Source organism: Artemia sp. Qi Xiang Cuo, chromosome 18 (assembly GCF_049724085.1).
Source record: "Artemia sp. Qi Xiang Cuo chromosome 18, ASM4972408v1, whole genome shotgun sequence".
In the NCBI taxonomy this organism is placed as follows: Eukaryota; Metazoa; Arthropoda; class Branchiopoda; order Anostraca; family Artemiidae; genus Artemia; species Artemia sp. Qi Xiang Cuo.
In genome coordinates, this window is record NC_142811.1 from 39,856,406 (window position 1) to 39,879,481 (window position 23,076).

Consider the following 23,076-nt stretch of genomic DNA (forward strand, 5'->3'; position numbering starts at 1 on the left):
TCTGACTGGAAAAATGAATACTTAAAATGAAGTTTTTCATTAGGAAACTTTTTTTCGCAGTTTTTTTTTTTGCTTTTTTAACATAGGAGTGGGTGCATGGGGGCAATGGGTCTTTTTCACTTTTAAACATGCGGCTTTCTATTTTGCACAATTTTCTCTTAATTTTCCTATAAATCACAGGCTTTTTGCTGTTTTAACAAATCTCTTAATCAGACACGATTAAAAAAACTACTTTTCCTTTAAGGAAATGTTCCATGTAAGCATAGAAAATACAAGTGGTGTTTTTTAAAATGAGTTATGCCCAATATTTAAAAGTGCTGAATATTGGCATGCATCTTGGATCTTGGAATATTGGCATGCATCTTGGATCTTGCATCTTGGATCGGAGATTGGATGCCCCCTCCCCCCGCACACCTCGTATTTTCCCGAAATACAACTGATTGAAATTTTAAAATGGCCATCTGCTGTCGTAGAGGCTTCGAGAAAGACTCATTCGATTGGAAATTGAAAGGGCCGTTTTTAGTACTCAAAAGTAATTGAAGGTCAACAAGCCCCTCTCCCCTCCACGCCCATCAATTCCCAAAATACATCTAATCAAAATTGAGAGGCATAAAACAGGTAGTTCGAGAGAGAATTGAAATTAGAAACAAAATAAATAGTATTATTTCTTTAAATAGGGATTTGGAGGAATTCACTAATTATATTAAAAAACTAGTAAACACTACCACTCAACCTGTTACGGATAGACCTTATAGGCTGACTGCCAAAAAGGCAAGATCAGCTATAAAAACTTGTTTGGCTTCTACTTGTTGTTTATGTAGTTGTATAAACTTTGGATCGGATGGAGATCATTTGATAGGAAGTTTACCCTACTTAAGGCCATGCGATTGTTAAAAAAAATAGCCTATCTAATCCATTATAAACATTTTTAGTTTGTGAGGCTTATCTATTTAGTCTTGCCATAACTTGTAGTGTTTGGATAAGAAATCCGAATAAACGACAGAAAACTAAAAGCCTACAGCTACTTTCCCGGAAAAAACTATTCTGCTTGTCGAGTTTTGTGTTGGAAATACAGAAATTCAGTTTTAATGAAGTTTACTTCATTAGAAAGCGTGATTTTTTTTTTCGATTTAACAGAGCAGAATTTTCTGATTAGAGTTCAGGAAAAAGCAATCCCAAATTACTTTCGAAGGTACCTTCCCGGAAAACGTTAAAAATCAATTCAAAGAAATTATCATTGCTTCTTCGGGCGAAATAATTTAATCCAAAATAAAGTTTTTGCTCTACGGTAAATTTTATATAATAAAAAAAACTAACGAATTTTGCAACAGCAAAACGTTTTTAAATATTTCAGGAGCCAAATGATAAAGAGAAAGCTCTTTTTCAACTGCACTGAGTTTGAACGGGTGAGCTATAAAACCCTCTTCTCATTATGGCTTCTTCGGGCGAAATCAATCGAGTGAAAACAACTTTTGTTTCACCGGATTTGACTTGCCCTAAAAAAAATGTCTTTCTAATGCGACTTATTTGGCTTATGAGCCTTAAAAAGTGCAAAAAGGGATTGTAACTGCAAAGTAAAAAAAAAAAAAAAAAAAAAAAAAAAAAAAAAAAAAAAAACTGGTAACATTGCCTGAAAAAGCCATAATGTAGACACGGCTTAAATCTTAGTTTCACAAAAATTTGGCAGCACATTTTGAATCGATCGAGCCGATTTTGTGATAATACCTTTTTCATTCTTTTTTTTTTATTTATATTGAGACATGTTCTTATTGAAAAATAATTGCCAATATATTATGAGGGTGATTTTTATTACCAGGGTCTTATTACCAAAATTCGTTTTAGCAAGTTAATCGATGGGGACCCGAGCTGATAGAGCTGGAACATCAAGCCAAAACAACTGCTACGGTTTTGCTGTTCGTTATGGACAAGCATACAAGAAGTGTAGCTTCTATGATTGAAGCAGCTCATTCATCTGCCAAGCACAAGAAGCTAATTCTTGTTGTCACTCCGTTTAAAAAAGGTCAAGAAATTTTGGAAGAAAAAATAACGGATAGGTAAATAATTTCTAAGACCACATTGTTTTCTATAATTTAACATAGATAACATAGATACACAATTTTATAAAAGAAGTTTTTTTTGTTATATAGAGTGAAGCAGTAAAAAAAAATTCTATAACAGATGTTTTGGGACCATCTACTAGGACTCTTTTTCAACAGTGGAAAAATTGACAACAAAAGAGAAAGAGAAGAAACAACCTAACACCTTCGATTAGATTCATCACATCTGCGCGTCCATCTGATCTAGAACACACCACACCTTTACCCTGCGAGTTAGAACCCCTGCCCTTCACCCGATTTCGCCACAATTTTAGTCCTGTAAAACGGTGAGGCATGTTAAAGACGTAATACTATAGTTTAATTTACAATTTTACTTTCTTGCGTCACACCTGAGAGAGGAAAAAGAAGAACACCTCGGAGAGGAAATAGAATCCGTGTTTGGCTCGCATATTGCTGCCGGCTCTTTGTTACTGTATAAGACCTTTTTCTAAGGAAATCCCTCCCCCATAAGTTGGACCGCCTCTGATATTGAACTCTGACTATAACTGTTAGTTAAGGTTGTCCTTGTCCGAAAGAAACTTGGAAAAAAAGAGAGCCTGTGAACAAATAAGAAAAAGTGTAAATATTTTCATAATGATATATTCTAGGCTATCTTCAGTTCAAGGAGATGACTGAAGAATATTTACCTGAAGAGTCCTTCGATTCCGTATTTACCTGAAGAGCCCTTGCCCTGGGGCCTGGAAAGGGGGTTGTCAAACCCAAAGGCATGTTTTTTTAACCTTTGGATTGTTTTGAACAAAATGCCTTTTTAAAAATTTTGATCTGATGCGTGTGGGATAAAATGGGAGGATTTTTCGGGGGAAGCCTAGACCCAATGCTCACATAGGTTTTGTAACTCAGCGCTGAAAGCGAAACATTTGATTACTATATGGCATAGAAACTGTTACTTCTGGGCGTTATTTCCGGAATGGAGAAAATTAAAAAAAAACTGGTTGGTTCCTCCTAAGAACGATGTTATTAAGAAGAATTGTTTAAATAACATGAGCTGGATTGGATACATGAATAAACGGTCAGATGAGGATGAACTAAGGCTTGATTTCTCCAGAGCGTCGTAGACATGAATAAGCGGTCATATGAAACTGAATGTTAACTCCCAAAACGTTTTTGTACGTCACAACTGATAGTGCCCTTGAGTGCCATATGACATCAAAAAATTTTAGTTTTATTCCTTTTCAGAAAGGTATTATGAAGATGAATTGCTGAAAAAGATGTACACTCGACTGGATTCATACATGAAGTGCCATATGAAAAGAGCGCCACATAGAATTAAAACATAATGTCGTAATAAACTTATCCTGTACTATAAAGACATTTTGTCTTAGCTCAAGAGGTTGAGTACTCCTAGAGCATGTGAGTGCAAATGATCAAAATCTCGCAAAACCATTTTATTTCCAAAGAAGGAAAAGTTGAAAGGAAGTACTTGATAGGAACGTAATTTATTAATAAGTAACAAACTCAGTCTTGTTTTAATCATTCCGATTGAGTTATAATACAGCTTTTTCTAATTATTTTATGATTAGGCCTACTGTGTAGACGAACTCCATGGGAAATCGACGTGTAATTTTAGTACTATAGACCAACTTTCGAAATTAACGTCATAACTTGGGAAAAGGCTGTTAGACTTCGTTATTTTTGAAATTGTCAAATTTTGGAAGCCCATTGATAGATCTGTGTTAGAAACGACAATAATATTTATTACTATATTAATTAGTTTTTCGTCAGAATGTTACAATTGTGAATTGCACCTAAAATGAATATTCCTGTTCTGTTGGCCAGAAGGTTTTTAGTCGTTTTTCTGCTAATTCTCAGATTTAAGGAGTTTTTATGAGCCTACTTGAGGATATATCATGTGCTCTGATGCTAAAAAAAGGATGGAATTAATCAGATTACCATCTAAACCGCTCAATTTTTCTTGCGTTTGCGATCACGAACATATTTTTAGAATTAAAAACACCTTTACAAACTCAAGAAAAGGAAGAGGTTGCATATTTGAAGAAATCTGTTAATTGTTTCGATGCTCATCCAGACATTTATTTTCATCCAGAAATATTCATCTGTGGGTAGGGATTGATTGATCAGTGTTCTAAAAGGCAATAAAATCTGTTAGAGTGTTTGCTATTCTCCTCTCATAATGTTTGAATTGTAAATTCTGTCCATAGTAATTACTCAAATTCTGAGGGCCAGAACTCTTGTAGTCATTTCTGTGTTAATTCTCATATTTATAGAGTTAAGTCAACAAACATGAGAATAAATTGTGTTTGCACACAAAAAAATAACTTAATCAAATTGCCTTCTGAGCAGCTCGAATTTCTTGGCGTTCGTAATTACATTAGAGTGCTTGACTGTATAGTATCTTTATAAATCATTAATCGAAAACTTGTTGAATGTTGGAAACTGTCTTTTAATTTCTGGACTCTGGATCCAGATATATCCTTTTTTTGCAGAAAGTGGAAATAGATTAAGCGCTTTGACAGAAAAAGAAACTGAGCATGCCTACTGAGCAGCTCAAATCCTCCTTTTCTGTAATTGAGTGTGGATTTGTAGATTTCATAATACCTTTGTAAACCGTCATTAAAAGAACCATGTCGAATATCGAAAGAAAACCACTTATTTTGGATGCTAAAGCAGACATTTATTTTTATTGAAGAATATCCATATGTGGGTAGTAATTGATGTCTCTCCATTTAGAAATGGTAATAAAAGTATTTTACTGGATTTTGTTGATGTATTCTCTTCACAAAATTATGAATGTTGAATTTTGTCAGGTTTTTGTAACGTTTACCTATTTTTGTAATATTTACAAATCATTGCGCACATGAGATTAGTTTTATGGCAGATGTAGATGCGTACCTTACTGATATATGCTAGAAAAACCGGTCCCGTGCATGGACAGTCGGTACCCCCTTCATTGCCTTTTATATGAAAGAGTATGGGTGACTTATAAGAGTGGAAACTGGTGCTTGTATCGGTAAAAAGGAAACTGTCAACGCCATCCAGAATTTGGGGACACGGTTTGTTTTTTGTCAGGAACTGAGATTAGACACTTATTACCACACGAATAAATAAATTGACTTTTACCAACTATACAAATTGAATTAATTATTCTTATTTTATACTGAAAAACGCCAAGTGTGGCCAAATGCTAGATAATGTTCTGGTTTTTCTGTCGACACAAGTGCCAGTTCCCACTCTTGTTATTTGCTTCAAATTTCAAAGTTTTATTAATTGTTCCTGTAATCTCTTTAAATTTTTCATATATCATCTATTCTTGGCTATATATACGTATATACATATATATCTAAATATTTGTGTACGTCTTAAAAAACTATTATAAAATATATGATATATAAGTTCTGATTTTAATATAGGATCCTAAAATGGAAAATGTTGGCCTATAAATGTAACGTTTCCTTTAAAATGCTCTGTTTAAAGCGCAGCAAGTAGTAGTGTGCGTGTTATTTGTCCAGAAACTCTTAGCTTCAATTTAAAAACAAAACTAGAAGCCTAACTGGTCTTGCTTCTCCCCCTACTCCCTCCATAAAAGAATTTTTGCCCGATGATGAATAAGATCAAACATAGGGTATTTGAAAGGACAGTAATTAAGCAATGGCGATAAAGCCTGGGTAGAAGAGGAAGGTATGTAAGATGTTTTTCAGATGAATTGTTTCGTGTCACTTTAGACACAAGACTTGTGATAAGATGCTAAATGTTATTCTTTTTTGACATGGGTATTCGATCACACTCAGTGTTTATGTGGGGGAAAGGGCGGTTTAACAAGTCTCCAGGATTGGCAAAGACTTTATATCTAGATCAGCTTTTCTGAGGCCAATGATTAAGGTATGATGAGATTATAGAAGTTAAATAAAGTTTAAATAGGTCTGGATATAGGAGGAGTTGTTGAATAAACGTCGAACTTAGGTAATGAGTTGGTATTACATAGTAGTTGACTCTCAGTTGAGTTGCTGTGAAGACTCCTATACCGGCTGTGGCAATAGTGACTGTGTATCAAAATCTCTTGTTTTTTCACCTCTCCTGAGAACCACTATGCTATTTACTGGGCTACTATTTTATTTGTTCCATATTGAATCTCTGATGTACCCTTGATCCTTTTCAAGTTTCTCGAATTGTTTCGCTCTATCTCTATTGTACTTATTGTACGAAAAGGTCTCAGTCTTGCCTATCGTTTTTGTTTCATTGGGTTGTTTCACGTCAGTTAAAATGGGCTTGGATTCAAAATTTAGTACTCATAGGTAATGTAAAGGTAGAAAGAAAAGATAATTTTGATTGTATTATTTTATTTTACTAAATCAGGAAATTTTTACCTAATGTTGAACACAGTAACAAGTACTGTGCAAATATTTTGTCTGAGTGTATATGAAAAGTTAATCTACCTTTTTCTTTATTGATGAGATAAATTTAATCATTCGTATTTTGTCTATTGTGATTAACTCTGTTGACCAATATTAATTCTGTTACTTTTAAATAGTTATATTAATTTTAGAGAGCTTGATGACTTAAGAACAAGTCGAATGGTATTACAAGATTTGGCTGAACGACGGAGTATACCAGTGTTTGATGATCTGGACAAAGCTTTAAGGTCAGCCCATCAGGTATACATGAGTGTGTTGTGCTTATTTTTAGTTTCCTTTTTTTAAACAAAGGTCATTCTTTGCCAAGGATATTATAAGCCTTTTACTGAGGATAATTACCCAATCGTAAAATGATCGTGTCCAAAACGAAAGGCATCATTGCGCAATTTTCTTAGTTTCACAGGAGAGGGAAAATATTCACGCGCCAGGATTTTTTTCATGGGTTTCAATACAAAAAAAACGGTAAGAATTATCGCCCTTTTACCGCGTATAATTACCAAATCGTAAAAATGATCGTGTCCAAAACCAGAAGTATCATTGCACATTTTCATAATTTTACAGAAGAGGGGAAATATTAGTCACTCATGGACAATTCTTTGAGGGATTTTAATGCGAAAAATAGCAAGAATTATTGCCCTTTTACCGAGAATAATTAGCAAATCGTAAAAATGGTTTCGTACAAAACCAAAACTAGAATTTTGCATTTTTGGTGATGGATTTTAAGGTGATACGGTCCCATAAAAATCATTTTGCGAGACTCATCCTCGTCTGTCCGTCACAAATACAGAGGGACCATTAGCGAATTGTTCCAGTGGACTAAACATCATCAAGAGCTGTCGAGAATATGTAACTAAATATTTTCAGTAGAAAATGCGAGAAGTTAAATGGCTTTTAAAATATTTCTTACGAGATTACCCTGGACGCAATGGTTTATTCCTGGAAAAACGTGTTCTGATTATGACGGCATATTGGTAGGTTAGCGTTTAAGTTATTTTTCCCTTCTTTTATTGATACTCTTCTTGTTGTCTATGACTATTATTGAATGTATGCTTATTGCCTGAGCCACAATATAGCCACACCTGTCGATAATAGAAATATAAATGGCGTTTTTTATGGAATTTTTTTTAATCATGTTTGCATTTCAGAAGTAGAAAATTAAAATGGGAATAAATTGGTTTGATAAGGCTGTATCCTCACTAACTTGTTACCAATTATTCTCTTCTAATACTATGTGTTTGTATTTTTTACCAGAACCTGATACAGATAGAAAAAACCACAACTCCATGCTTCAATCTTTTCTATTGCCATGAAATAATGGCTTAAATATTGACTCTGATCGGTTAATTCCCAATTTTATGTTGAAAGTTGAACAATGTTCTACTGGAGAAATTACAAAGGCCATACGAAATTGGAGCTGCAGTCGTGCATAATTTGATTTATTTACCCGGGCATAATTGTTCGTAGATTTAAACAATATAGGATTTTTTGTGGGCAAGAATACCTATAATCGCAGCACCTACCCTTGTCACGCCCGAAAAAGGCGCTCACATTTTAGTAAGACTTCCACGCCTAGACAAAGGGTGTATGGTCAGACATACATCTTTGTGTTGGCCGGGTTGCCCCCCCCCCCCTAGATAGTAATGTGTCACAATTTCTAGTGACTTTTGTTACCTGGTTGCCCCGTTATTTGGGCTAAGAATTTTTAGTAAAATGTAGTTTTTTTTTATTGATTGATTGTAAGAATATCAGAAAAATCGCATGTGTTTTCGATATTTCTGTAGAATACCTCCTATTTACTAGGGAAAACGGCCTTAAAATTTTTCTAAAGGTGTGCATAATTTAAAACTACACCTTTTCTACTACTTAAAAAATAAAGCAAATTTCCAGTATAGTGATGTTTTGATTATTAATGGTTTTTCCTCAACATTCTAGAAATTTTATTTTGACCTAGTGGCAACTGTGGGTTAGGAAGTCTAGCAGGTCATACAAATGAACACCACTTGATAAAATAATATATAAGCACCCATGATACAAATAGTGACAGCCAAAGTGGGCTAGATTGGTTTGTATTTAGTGTTGGATATAAGTTCAATATTCTAGAAGTAGAGGCTGTGAAGAGGAAGCAGGTTCCAATTTTGAGCAAGAAGAGCCTATGCACGAATGAGTGTCAGGCAGGTTTAGTTAAAAGCTGCGTAAGATGCAAGTAAAACATATAATATAAAGTGTGTGTAGCACACATACGTAAAATACGTGCACAGGTGAAAGCCGCTTACTTACATTCTGAGGCTGTGAAAACTGTTTTCTCTGAGCTGAGAAGTGTAGCTAGGAAGTATAGTAAAAACGTGCACAATTTGATCATACAGTGACTGCTTAAGAACCATATATGTAGTTGGACACTCCCCAAAATGAACGGAGAGAGAAAGGATGTTCCGGGAACTCCCCCCCCCCCCCTCACAAATTATTTTCAAAGAAAATTGTCTTTAATATTTTGCGAAATTTTGCTATTTCCAAAGTGTGATATTTAATTTTGTTTTGTTTATTTTGCACTACTCTAAACTATAAACTATGTTTTTGCAGTTTTTATTTTGGATATTCTGACGCATCTTTTAGACATACATTAAAAAAGTTTATGATATTAAACTCCCCCCGACCTTACGCACTCGCGCACATACTCGCTGGGCCAGTATTTTTCATTAGTCCCTAGTAGACGGGATCGTTGATTATATATATATATATATATATATATATATATATATATATATATATATATATATATATATATATATATATATATATATATATATATATATATATATATATATATATATATATATAATATATATTCGTTCGCCATGTAAGGAAAACATTGGTAAAGTAATCTCAGGTATCTTTCGTTCTTTTTGCAGATATTAGAAAGGAATATAAACTCCATGGACCTCACTCTTGAAGATGGAGCCAAACCTGTTAGGCATGGACATATCCCATTGGCAGAAAAACTAATGTAATTTTTTCCTTTCTTTTGTAGTAGATAACTCAATTATGCTTTTTGAAACTGTTTTAGTGTGTTGCGGAACTGATGCTGTTACAAATCTTTGAAACTGATACGAAAGTAATTTTGAATTGTGACATCATTTGCGTCTCGATTCATTGGTTTGCTTTCTTCATTTTCCGATTTTAAAATGAACAGAATCATTTAAATATTGAATAAATTTAAAACAGATATAGTGTTTTTTTTTTCTCAAGGAAGTCTAGAAAATTCTATAGGCCTTTCTTTCAGATAGACTTTGGTGATAAAACTATCTTGGCAAGAATTGGACTTTTTTTACACAATTTTCAATGGTAACTGTTATATCCAAGCAATACTAACTAAACTTGAAAGATAGGGTGCTCAGAGATGTTCCGAATAAAGGAGCAGAAAAAAGCTTTTGTCTTCGTACACAGACGAAAAAACCACATATGAGCAGATAGAACTTAAGATCAAGATAGAAGTTAAAATAGTGTCATTTAATTTACAGATATGTATGTTATATGTATGATATAGGCCAAAATTTGATGGAATTAGTAGTTTGTAAAAATGGTATTTGTTTCTATATATTTATTGATCATTGTGGTGGTATTGGTGGTGTCGGTGGCAAAGTATTTATCTTTTTTTCTCTCAGTGATTTGTTTCCTCTTTCTCCTCCATGGGCAGGCGTTGCTTTTTAGGGGAGGTAAAAAAATAACATAATATTTATTTGTTTTATTAATAAATTGTTCCCTGTTATTATTGTAGCGATAAAAAAAATTTTTGACTGACCTTAATTGTGGTAATAAAGATTGACCACGTAGAATGTAATATTATACCTTAAAGCTGTGAACTTACATCTTATAAGTTCTTTGATAGCGCCACTAATAAGTTCGTTTAGTGGCTAATAAGTACATTATTGTTTACTTATCGATTGGATGTTCTCAGCAGAGTTTGTTTGATAAGCTGATAACTGTGTAGAGTGCTGCTCAGCAATAATGTTGATCGGTGCTGTTCAGCAACATCAATGCTGCTCAATTGTTAGCTCAGCATAGCTGACTAGAGTGTGTTTGTGTACAAAATTGAGATTTTTCAGACAGGAGCGTAGATTTGTTCCTTTTCTTCGGTTAGGGTTCATGGAACTGTTAATTTACGTAGATCTGGTTCTAAGAAAATACCGAAGAAGTATATTATGATTGTTGCTACTAAGGTGGGGTGGCTCCAATATCTCTGGATTGAGGCTCAGGCCTTCAAGGCCCTTTGGCTCCTCACAGGAGTGTAGGCACTGATAATAAATTATTTCCACTTAATTTTTAAAAATTTAAAATTTGTGACACTTCATTAGTTCACATTTTTTATCTCAAATAGTGTAATCGTTGGATGGGGGGGGGATTCTGAGGTGTACGAGTGACATTGAACTACTCTCTATACAGTTAGTAAGAGAGAATGATTAAAATGAAAAACTTTGAACTTAAATTTTGAATTATCACCTCTATGCATAACAAGGTTTTTTTTCCATAGTTTAATACAACCTGAATTTTTTTTTTATTGTTTGTTAAATTCTTTGTCTTTTTGCGTAAAACGTTGCTTTGTTCTTTTTTTTGAAGTGTTTTGGTAACTATATTAATTACCTTTTATGCTCCTCGATTTTGAACGAAATTAATAAATAGCATTTTCCCCTCATGATAAACCCAGTTTTACGCTTAACTGTATAGATGTCGACTTGTCCTAGATAGTAATTGACCTGCAAAGGAACTTGATTAATTTTAATTACCATATTTTTTTAGACAAATTCGCGACGTCTTTGAATCATTAGATACTAATGGGACAAGGAAACTAACTTTAAATGAGGTAAGATTTTGTTTGTAGTATTTGTATATGTATTGTATTAGTATTGATACCTTTATATGAATTGTTATCTGTAGTAGTTTTTTTATTAATCTGTTATGGACAGAAGAGGAAGTATTGCCATATCGTGTTAAGTCACAATTTTAAATAATGTTCTTATTAATTAATTAATGTACATTTGGAAGCTATAAAAATATGTTATTTTTGTAAATAATTTTAATACAGAAGGATTCTGGTATTGAAAAAGGCATTCTGATGAGTCGCTGCTAATACCTTTAATTAGTTTATCGAAGAACAGAGAAAAAAACCTACATTTTTCCTTGTGCTCCTAGATTTTGAAAAATATCTTTTTTTAGTATTTATAACCAGAAAAAGATTGAAAAGAAAAACAAACGTTGATTTATTGTTTTTTTTCTTTATTTACCACAAAATAGTAATAAATAATAAATCTACAGTTCTGACTCGTATGAAGATAAAAAAAAAATAATGAAAGCATAAATCAGTGAAGAAGTGAAATTGACCTCAGTATGTCAAAAAGCTGTATGTTAAACAATATAGGTCTTAGAAAAGTGAAAAAGCACAAAACTATGTTTTATATTTTTTATACTTTTATTAGGACCCATTTTTTTGAAGAAAAAGAAAGCTACCGTTTTTGAATCTGTGGGGAATTTATTTTTCGAAAAAAGTCAACTACGATAATGTCAAAATATTTGCCATATTTTTCGAAAAAAGTCAACTACGATAATGTTAAAATATTTACTATATTTTGGATAAAAATGATAATTTTCATGTGTCTTGCGAACAAAATTATGCATAGCAAAACTAACCAGCATGCTAACTTTAAGGATGCATGTAAAAAAATTTCATCTTTTCGGGATAAAAACGCCCATGAAGCCTTTTAAATAACCACAGCTGAAGCGCCCCCTCCCTCGGTTATAAGCAAAGAAAAACCAATAAGGCCCTAGACCTTTTGCGTTTGAAGATAAAAAAAGAGAAAAGGATGGCATAAATAAACAAAAGAAAGAAATCAGCTTTGTTAATTCACAAAGCTTTATGTTATACCATCTAAGCTTTAGAAAAAAGGAAAAAAAATATTTGTTTTTTTTTTACTTTTTTAAGCATCCAATATAGGGCGAAAACTAAAACAGGTTAATAATATCAACTATGAAAAATTGATTTAAAGTTTTTTCCTCGTCTTCGGGGGGGGGGAGGGGGAATTCAGGCCAGAAAACCTGAAAGTTAGCACTTGATATTATTGAATATTCTTGCGTTAAATCAGGCACTGCTGTAAGTAGAAGATAAATGGGGAAAGTCAAATGAGTAGAACTGAATCTACATTAGAACCTAGATCGACTTGAAAACCTTCTGTAAATATCTAGCCCATTTGAGAAAAGTTTTATGATACGACCTCAGGTGATAAGCATTTTGGAAAGTTGCAATATTTGATCACTGGTTTGTATGTGATATTGAACTACTACTCTCTCTACCGATTGTTATCTACAGAAATAATCTTGTCTTGCTAACCACGAAAGCTTTTGTTGTCCATTACCTTGTTCTCTGTCCTCTTGCTCTCTACCAAACTTAAGGGTACCGAAGAAGCTAAGTCGCCGTAAAACTGAATTTTGCCTCTTTTTCGCCTCTTTTTTTAATCTATTTTCCACCTCTGTGGTATCCAGAAGACAAACTTTTTTCAATCTTGTGTTGGTCTCACATTTAAGAATATGTCATCTTTTAATTGTTCTTTTTTTGTAATTGTTGTTGTAAATGTTATCTAAGAGTCTTATGTAAATTTTAGTTTAAAACTTTGCAAAGCAGCTTTTTTTCCTTTATTTGTAAGTTTTTAATTTTCATAAAAGTTGTTTAATTATTGTTCATCAAGATTATCAGCTTCACTGTCTTTACGCAATAACATCCACTTTTAAAATTTAAGGCTTGTATCCGTTTTGTTCCAGGCATTTATGGCATTTAAAACCTGTGAGAATCCAGATGTGCAATACAACGAATTTTTAGAAATTCTAAGCGGAAAAGGTCTCTCTGATTTAAGCAAAGATTGGAATGTCATTGGTGACAGGAAGGAGGGGCTTATTCAATTTGATCAACTATGCGTAGTGTTAGCGGAGAAGAGTGGATCAAGAATGGAGTCTAAGAAGAACGTGGAACTAGTACTTGAAAAGATCACCTCAGTCTTTTCACCTCTGGGAAAGGTTTTAGGTATGTCCCGATTTTCCTTACCTTTTTTTTAGTTTATAGTTTAGTTAATTTATAATTTATAGTTTAATTAATTAATTTATAGTAATTATTTTTGACTGCTGAATAGCTGCATAATAAGATCGACATTTTTTGCATAAGTCATAGACCACCTTACCCTCCAAAAGGGAAAATGTGTATGATAAATAATAATTTTCCGGTTCTATTTTCACCAATACCTAAATGCTTGCAAACATATCTTTACAGGGATGGGTGGGATCTAGTATGCATATTTTTTTTTCAACTTTAGTTGTAGGACAATGTATTTTATGATAAGTTTCAAATTCTTCCATAGTGTTAACGAGCAGGTTTTTTTTCTTTTTTTACCCTAGATTTTGCTGTAAACCTATATAGTCTGAGTTAATTTTTCTTGTAAGGATGTTTCTATTTAACTCCCGCACTTAAATTAATAAATTTTGTGATTCTGGCTTAAATTTTGTAAAGATTATTTTATCTTCTGCTTAATCCCGAAATATCACTGGATGATATTGAATTTGGGTTTCAGTAGGGATTTTCGGAATCTTTGTAAATTGTGTCCTTATTTTTACTACATTAAATGCATCTCAGTGCTGTTTAATCTCGGAATAGTGGCAAAAAGAGAATTTGCTTGTATGTGACGGTGTTCAAATTCATAAGCTAGATTTTTTTAAGCGACGAACATTACACTAACTTGCATGCTCCTCCTTTACCCAAATCTCTTTTGTTCTTTTTACTTTGATTTTCGCCGTGAAATTGCCTTTAAATGCTTCTTAGGACTATTTTCCGCCCATTCGAGGAGAGCTTTTCGCTCAGTCGCAGATTGATTTCCAAAAAGTAAACGTTTGTCAACCCAGCATCCTTTATCTATATAACGTGACTACCGTCGCAACGTATTTTTTATTGCTATAGCCTTAATAAGTGGGAACCCCGTTTTCAGTACGGAGCGCCAAAATAGCATTTGGCTTAAAATACCCTTACCTTCCCTAAAAAGCACGTCGATATAAGTCAATAGCTTTTTTCATTTTTTTTTTAAACAATATGCCCTTCTAAGTCACATTGTTTCTGCATTAATTGATGTTGCCAAAATTATTAGTATCTAACTACGCCTGTGTCAGATACTTGCTCCTTTGCACTAGAAAAGAGCAGTTTAGCAATAATAAAATAATTATTTATTTTTAAAATACTCACTGGTCACTGCCTACATAAAAAGATTTAAATAAGTCATGTTTAGGCATAGGTCTCTGCCAGCCTCTGATCCTTCTAAGCCATTGGTCTCTATTCCAAAACTGCTACTGTACACCATGTTTCGGCTAGAGAAGTGTTATGACATACCAAATTATTTTTGAAGTCGTCTATAATCTATTAAAATTGAAGATACCGTTTTTTGGAAGCAAGCTGGTAAAACAGAATTCCTTTTGGCTTGTTGAAAATCCAATATAAAATTTTAAGTTGATTTTCATTTTTCAGAATGGGTGACTGGCAGTAATCGACCTCGCAGTGTTTCACGGTCCTCCAGTCAAATATCTGGAGAGATTCCTCCTTGTGAATCAAAAGATGTATATCTTGGAGGATCATGCGGGAGCAGTACATGGCGAGAAGATGTTGCTATACCTTTATTAAAGTAAGTATTTACTCCTGAATACTTTAGTTGCCGCTGGTATCGTACAGCAAACTTTGTAGACATTCGTTTGAAAATTGAATGAATTGCAAAGTGTGGTAAATTTCGTAATAATAATAAATAAAGCATTTGTAGCTCACTGTACAATATGTAGAGAATGTGGAGCAAGACAAAAAACACATACACATGCATACATATACATGAACACATATCTATCTATTTAATGCGCAATAATTGTGTACCTAAAAAAAAAAAAATCTCGAAAACGACTTTTTTTTTTTTTTTTTTTTTTAATTGGCACCCTGGCATTTTGTGGCCTGAGAACACGATGTAGATAAGTCACGATTTTGAGAAATTTTGTTAAGAGCTTTTAATAATAAAAAAAAAACATTCATACGAGCGACGTCGTATTTATGAGCACATTTTCAAGAGCACAAATTACACCATTTACGTCCCAAGAGTGATTGTATTGTTTTTAGTATCTATGATACATGTAAAATTAAAAAAAAAAACTTAGCTAACCATGAAATGCTAAGTGTAATGAGTCTGTTTACAAAACGCGTTTTAAGCAGTTTTATAATGCCTAGAGGATAAAAATGTGAATCAACAACTGTACGAAAGGAAGAAAATGGACTATCAAATCAGACAAGATCAAGAGGACGACCCGACAAATGTAAATCCATAATTGGTAAAAATGAACAAACCTAGACCCTCAAATGTGACAAAACCAATTGAGCAGCTAAGGCAAAGGGGATTAAATAAACATCTGAAGTAATGATAAACGAAAATGAAGAACAAATATATATGCGGTTATAACACTTGCAAGTATGTCAATTACAACGAGTCAAAAACAAAAGTGAAGAACAAAGAAATATGCTGTTAGAAGACAAGCGGCAACGAGAATCACGAGTCAAAAACGAAAGTGAAGAAAAAAGAAATATGCGGTTGCAAGACAGCTGACAACGAGGATCTGAAAAGAATTAAAAACGAAAGTGAAGAAAAAAGAAATATGCGATTAGAAGATATGCGGCAGCGGGAGTCACGAGTCAAAAACGAAAGTGAAGAACAAAGAAATATGTGGTTAGAAGATAAGCGGCAGCGAGAACGTGACAACGAGTATAATAACTAATAAAAAACGAAAGTTAAAAACGAAGAAATATCCGTTTTTAAGTTGTGCAACAACGAGAATCACAACGACTCAAAAGTGAAATTAAAGAACAAAGAAATATACGGTTAGAAGATATGTGACAACGACGATCACGGCGAATAAAAAACAAAGGTGACACCTCATGACTTAAAACTAAAAAATAACACGATGATTATGCTAATGCATAATGAGAAAATCAAATATATACAAGCCTACGGTGAAAGACGAGAAAAAAGAAATATGCAGTTACAAGACGTGCGATAACGAGGATTAGAGCTTTTCAAAAACGAAAGTGAAGAACAATGAAATATGCGGCTAGAAGATATGCGATAACGACAATCACACCGAATAAGAGATGAAAGTTACACCTCGTGAATTAGGAACTACAGAATAGCATAATGATTATGCTAATGTGCACTTAGAGAGTCAAATACGTATAAGCCTCCCGCGTGCCGAGTGTCGGGGCCCGGTGGCGAAGCCTCCATGCTCCTGACACTATGTATATATGCATACATACAGGAATGTAGTAACACAAAAATATAAAAAAAAACAAATATATTGAACACAAATATGAAAAAATAGAAAAAAAAACAAATATATTAAATACAAAAACCAGGAAATACAAGTCAAAAGGATCGTGAAAGAGGATAAAAAACACTTAACCACAGGAAGGCCTCTTTATTAACCTGGAATTCAACTTCATAAGAAAACGTCAATGTATCAGTTGCACTAAATATTTGAATAACCTTACGGTTCTTATGCAAATCAGGCGATATAAAAGGTATCTGCAATAACGGAAAGACAGTGGTTTAGTGTCCTGCATATCACTAGCGGTAAAAATATATGAGCATGGGCCTGCTTAAAGTTTATTTTTAATGTCTAAAAGTGCAGTAGAAGGGATAGGTGATACAAAAGAGCAAATGCTAATACCGAGCCAACGCAACACAGACTAATTATATACTAAAATTATATTGGTTTGTCTGCATCATATATAGCGCTATGTCACAAGTTTGATGGAGGAGGGTGATCCTTCGGATAAGCCAAAGGTATTGAAAAAAGAATCCCTAAGTGAAACACAAAGTTTTGTACATGAGCCTATAATTGTTCGTAAAGGAAAAAAAGGCATCTAAAATCTATCTTCTTAAAAATGACAATAGGCCGTCATAACCGAGCATATAACAATAGTAAAACCTAATTAAGATGGAATAAATGCCCATTTCTCTCGAAGCTACTGTACGGGTAGTATTTTGAGCATCTAACAGAGACTCTTCCACCTTTTTCAAAGCTGCAAAGTTTTTTCAAAACTTGCTCTTAGTTGCTCTCATCACTGAATCAAATTTTATATTGGGAAACTTACCTCAATAAATTGTTGAATAGAGAGGCAAACGGGTCAGAAAAAAATATGCAAATCAAAAAGTAGTAAAGATTAGCAGGAGATGTTGTGGATTTTCTGCGACCCCTGCTTTAAGGGGTGTATTGTCCTCTTAGCACTAAAACTTCACCAACGACACATGGATTGCAGTAGAGGGCGGTGGAGATACGTTCTATCAACTATTAGTGGTCTCAAGCGTATTTAAGTGTGTTTCACGCCCTGGATTTATAACTCTTGGTTCTTTGTAAATTAAAAGTCAGTGTCAACAGTCTGAGCATGAAGAATCGTCCCAATTTTCAGGCGACGAGAAACTTCACCCGCGAAAGACTGTGCCCTGATACCATCTATATATATTTTCTTATCTGTTTAAAATGGGAATCTTTCAGATAGGAGTTATTCCTGATACTTATGCTTGCTCACACTTAAGATTCTTTCAAATTTAGTGGACTTGTTTTAGAGAAGATTACTATGGTTTGATACAAATATAACTAATGACTGTAGTTTTAACAAGTAACTAATGAATTACATACTACTAAGTGGTTTCAACATGCCTATTATGATTCTGTAAGTATTGGAATTCTGTTTACTTAGCTATTGAATTTTTGACTGATAATTTGTTTCAAGGAAAAACGGACTCTCCTACTATGCTCCACAGACGGCCAAATGGTCAAAAAGGTTCATTCCTTCTGAATCTCGACATATGGATGGCTGCAGAATACTTTTATTTGCCATTACAAAAGAAACACGTTCCATGGCGGCAATGTGTATGGCGGCACATTATATTGCGCTTGGCTGTCAAGTTGTACTTTGCGTTCAGTACTTAGAAGATAACTGTGAAATTATGGGAGAAAAGGTAAGGGAAAAATGTTAATCTACATATTGTTTTTCGCTTATTTTTGTCCAGGAACTGAATGTTGCAAAACTTTCTATTTAAGATAAAAATACTAAAATATAATATTTCCCCACATGTTGGGTTGAAAAACTATGCTTTTCACCCTGGGGCCGCGATTTCCAACGTGGGGTGTATTCCCCACCGGTGAGGCATGAAAGTATTTTGTTGGGTCATGGGAAAAGCGGCACCCTTTGCCTGACTATACTTTAGACCATTAATTTCGGAAAAAATCTTGTGAATGACGTCACGTTCATCTGCATTTAAAAAGCAAAAAAGATACTTGATATTATTGCAATAACTTTATGCGTTGTATAATTGGTGTTTTATACACGAAGATATTTTTCATTAAATTCTAAATAATCAAAATATTTTTTATTAAAATATATGTTTGTAATAGATGCACAATGAAAGTTTCTTGAGCCAAACTGTATAATCTGTTTTATGCAATAGTACGTTACTTGTACATTTTACTATTCTTTGTTGTTTTATAATCTATTGGCTATTCTTTTATTTGTCGATAAGGGAGGAAAATATGTTATATTTTGATGGATTTTAATGAATATATTTCTTCAAATTCGTTTATTTTTAGTAGCTAAGGTAAGGTCTAATAGGTTAAACAGCTCTTTCTCTTGTTACAGACTATGTTTATATTTAGGTATAGTTTTGGTAGCAGGATTTCAAATCTAAAAACATCTGTAATCTTAAAAAAGCTAAGCGAACATCTCTAAACGGAATATACATTGCATTAAATAATATTAATCTCTTTAGTCTTGAGTTTTAAGAATCAAACCTTGTTCTTCAATTCAACTTCTAAAGTGACATCTATAAAAAACAATTTCAAAGTGGTCAGAGATCGCTCTGTACAACCATTGTCATGCTCATTGCTTATTTGTCAATTTTCCTTCATTTCAGATGGAAAAAAGAAAAACGCTGAAACAGCGTCTCTTTGTGTAAAGTCCTTTGTTAGACAAAAATATGTTGTGATTGAATAACTGATTTGTTGTTCAGAAGAAATCCATGTCTTAGAATTGCTTAGAACTGCTGTTTCAGAATGTCATAGCTAAGTGATCACTAAGTTCAATTTTCATCAGAAAATTCAATTTTGGTGATTTACTCTTGTGATTAAGCTCTTGTTGTTGAGATCTAGTTCTTTAATTTTTGGTAAACTACTGTAATTTTATATGTACCAGTAGATTAAATTTACTGGTATGTATAAAGGAACTCGGCTGGTTTTTTGCAAATATGACAGTAATTCTAGAACTAAATCCTTTGATACAGAGGGTAATCTTTGTACGATACTTAGAAAGATTGAGCTTACTTGCAGTAATATCTATTGGCTCTTCTAATTTGAAATCAGTCCTGGTTACTTCTTCTCCATCATTCTTTTCAAATCGCTTAGAATTGTTGTTTCAGAATGTCGTTCGTTTTTATATGATTTGTTGCAATATTTCAGTATTTTTCAGCCGTTTTTTTTTTTTTGTGTACATATTAAATTAGTTTTTTAAACTTGTTATTTTTAAATATTTAAAATTTTTTATTATTAGCCCGTTTATTTATTACATTAGTTGTTTTATGTTAACTTCTTTAAAAATGTCATCTTTTTTAGCAACCATATCACGATTCGTTTTAATTATAAGGCAAGTAATACGTAAAAATTGCATCTTTTTATCGGTAAATATCGGGAGTATTTTTCCCTCTGTTTATCTTGAAGTATTTTTTTTTCTGGCACGTCTTTTTCTGCGACTGCAAAAGACCAAAGTCCTGATATTAGGCAGAATCCAAAACTGTAGGTCCATCGGTTGTAATCGGCTCTGTGGTTAATAACTGTGATTGTGTGCTTGATGGTTACTTTTTCTTTTGGTGATGAATCCAGAGGCAAGCGATAGCTCTTACTTAGGAGAGTATACATTGTGGGCTGATGGTAGAATTCAGAAAGATCTGTAACACTTGCATGGAGCTATGTATCTTCAACGTTTCATGGAAATTTAACAATTTGTTGAAAGTTAATTTTTTACAAGTAAAGTTAGTTCCTAGCCCTTGCCTCCCAGTTTTAGTAGATCCAGGATTAGGTTACTTACCAGAGATAAAATACCGAACTCCAATTTTCTGATATTAGTTTCGGGTCTTGGGTATTTTGACTAGGGTATTAGGTATTTTTTTTAATATCCAAAATTCCATAAATGATATTAAGAATTTACATTTCTTATTAAATTTTTTAATTAAAGCGATTTTGTTCCGTTCTTGTTTCATTTTCCACTAGCCGGACAATATTTATTATAAATAAATAAAAATTATTTGAGTCAAGTATTAAAACCTCCATCCTACTAACCTCATTTCCTATGAAATGAGGTTAGTAGGGATGGTGGAAAAGCTTACATAGCTGTGTTGGTCTCAGGCAGCTTGGTGCTGCAGTGATTTGTTAGTAGTAGTAGTAGTAGTAATTCAGCCAAATAAGGTTTCTCTTATAATGCAACAGCACCAACATTTGGAGTCTAGTTAAGTAAGGGATTTGGCTATTGGGACAGTCAATTTAGCTTTTAATTCATTCTTTTAAATTTTCAGCTTTCAAAGTTAGCAATACAAGACTACAATAGAGGGAGAGCGTACCTCTCCAACCTAGCCAACCGAGAGAGGATTCCAGTGTTTGATAATGTTGAAGAAGCTGTACTAAAAATCACACAAGTAGCTACGAAGAGCAAACGGTGAGACAGTAAGGCCAAAAATTTGCGGTTTCGCTGAATAATAATTGGATATTTATCATCACTGAACCCCCACGTGGAACTATTAAAGGCTGCTGTTGGGCTTTTAACGGTATCACAGAAACTTTCAAGTGATAAACCGAATGATATTTGAGTAACGTGTCTACTCTTAATTTATTAAAGAGAAAACAGTACGGAAGCTTATTGGATAACTTGTTTGTTTGTCCTTGTTTTTCGGAAGTTTGTTTTATTGCGAAGACCACAATTTTAGTTAAGATTCATTTTAACCTGGGTTTTTCTTATTATTCAGAATGTTTACTTTTAAGCAATTTTGTAGTTGATTTTACTTTAAGCGATTTAGTTAATTTAAGATTATATTTTTAATGTAGTTGCAAAATGTTTTAATTGTATTATGTTTATTCTACCTTATGGAAATGCTCTCATAGGTTACTTAATGCGTTAACTGTTTTGTAGAGGGTATGTGGGAAGGTCCACAGCCACTGTTCATAACTAATTTAACATCAGTCATGGTGAAATTTTATTGTTGATACTTTAGCTTAGACTGATTCTTTGAAATGCTATAGACAACAACAGGTATGAACGCAGAAGAAGGACCTCGGTCCCAGCCCCTTTCCCCCTGATATCCTAAATTTTCATGAATTTTTAGCACTTTTTATTTAAAGTACCAATGAAATTTTTTATTTTTATTATCTTCCATTCCCCATCTTTAAAAAAAAATACTCTGAACATGCCTGAACCACGTGTATTTTAATCTTAAGTTTACAACCGAAAAATATTTGTGGTTAGTCGATTTCAAAGATAAGACTTGAAATACACTTTTAATTTTAATTTCATCCTTTTCAAAATCCATGATTCTTTGTAGTTTGGTTCTGATTTGAGAAAGATTAAAATGAAGAACGCGAATAACATTTAAATTTTGCCTCTCTATTATCAAACAATCCTTGTATAATCCTGGTCAAAAAATTTTATGGCAATATTTTTGCAATTAAATTTTATGATTTTAATTTTCTTTAAATTTTGAATCATAATTTTATATTTAATCAATAGTTTATAATTTTTTTAATTTTACAAATAATTTTCATTTGGCATTTAATATTTTGAATGGTAATTGACCATTTTTATTAAAATAATACTTCAATGTCAATTTAAATAACATTATATATTTTGTGTCTTTTTCCTATTTCAAACCAAAGATGTTGAATTTACTTTAATCAGAAATTCAGTTTCAAAGATATGCTTCTTTTCGACCTTCGCTTTGTTTTTATAGTCGAAATCCTGCCATTCTTCAATAGATCGTGCTTTCTTTATATTTTATAGCTGTAACACGACAAAAATAGAGTGTTACCAGTTGTAAAATTTATGTGGAAAAGTTATTTTCTAGCCAGTTGTATTATGAGTGGAAGGGTCGTTGGGTCCAGAGATACCTCGTCCTTTCTTTCTAGACTAAGTGAAATAGTACTCTTCTATTAAACGGACTCTTTTATATAGTGCTAGTTTGTTTAAAGCTAATGAAATAAAATAAAATAGGATGAATATATAATAGTTTAAAGACCAATTTGGGCTATATATTTGCACATTAGGGGGGGGGGGTTTGCAAAGCATATCATATATTAAATACCTAACTTAACCTAACCTAGGTACCTTCCCCCCCCAAAACCCCAAAATACAACAATTTAAATACAAGTCTTGCCTTTGTTTATATCCCAGAAGGCATTGTAAACCTATTTTCATCACGCGTCTCAGTCTATTTCGTGATTAGTTT

The 23,076-nt window shown here is 33.1% G+C and overlaps 1 protein-coding gene across 1 annotated transcript in view; it reads left to right on the plus strand.

The window, feature by feature from the left end:
• Nucleotides 1-22,821, plus strand: part of LOC148941491 (uncharacterized) — a 313,283-nt gene extending 290,462 nt beyond the window's left edge. The window contains exons 3-10 of the mRNA XM_089104710.1: nt 1,843-2,054; nt 6,619-6,727; nt 9,394-9,488; nt 11,279-11,342; nt 13,292-13,550; nt 15,033-15,186; nt 18,327-18,555; nt 21,157-22,821. Coding sequence (XP_088960836.1) covers nt 1,843-2,054; nt 6,619-6,727; nt 9,394-9,488; nt 11,279-11,342; nt 13,292-13,550; nt 15,033-15,186; nt 18,327-18,555; nt 21,157-21,300 — 1,266 coding nt within the window. The 3' untranslated portion in view covers nt 21,301-22,821. The remainder of the gene's footprint in view (nt 1-1,842; nt 2,055-6,618; nt 6,728-9,393; nt 9,489-11,278; nt 11,343-13,291; nt 13,551-15,032; nt 15,187-18,326; nt 18,556-21,156) is intronic.
• Nucleotides 22,822-23,076: the final 255 nt, after the last annotated feature.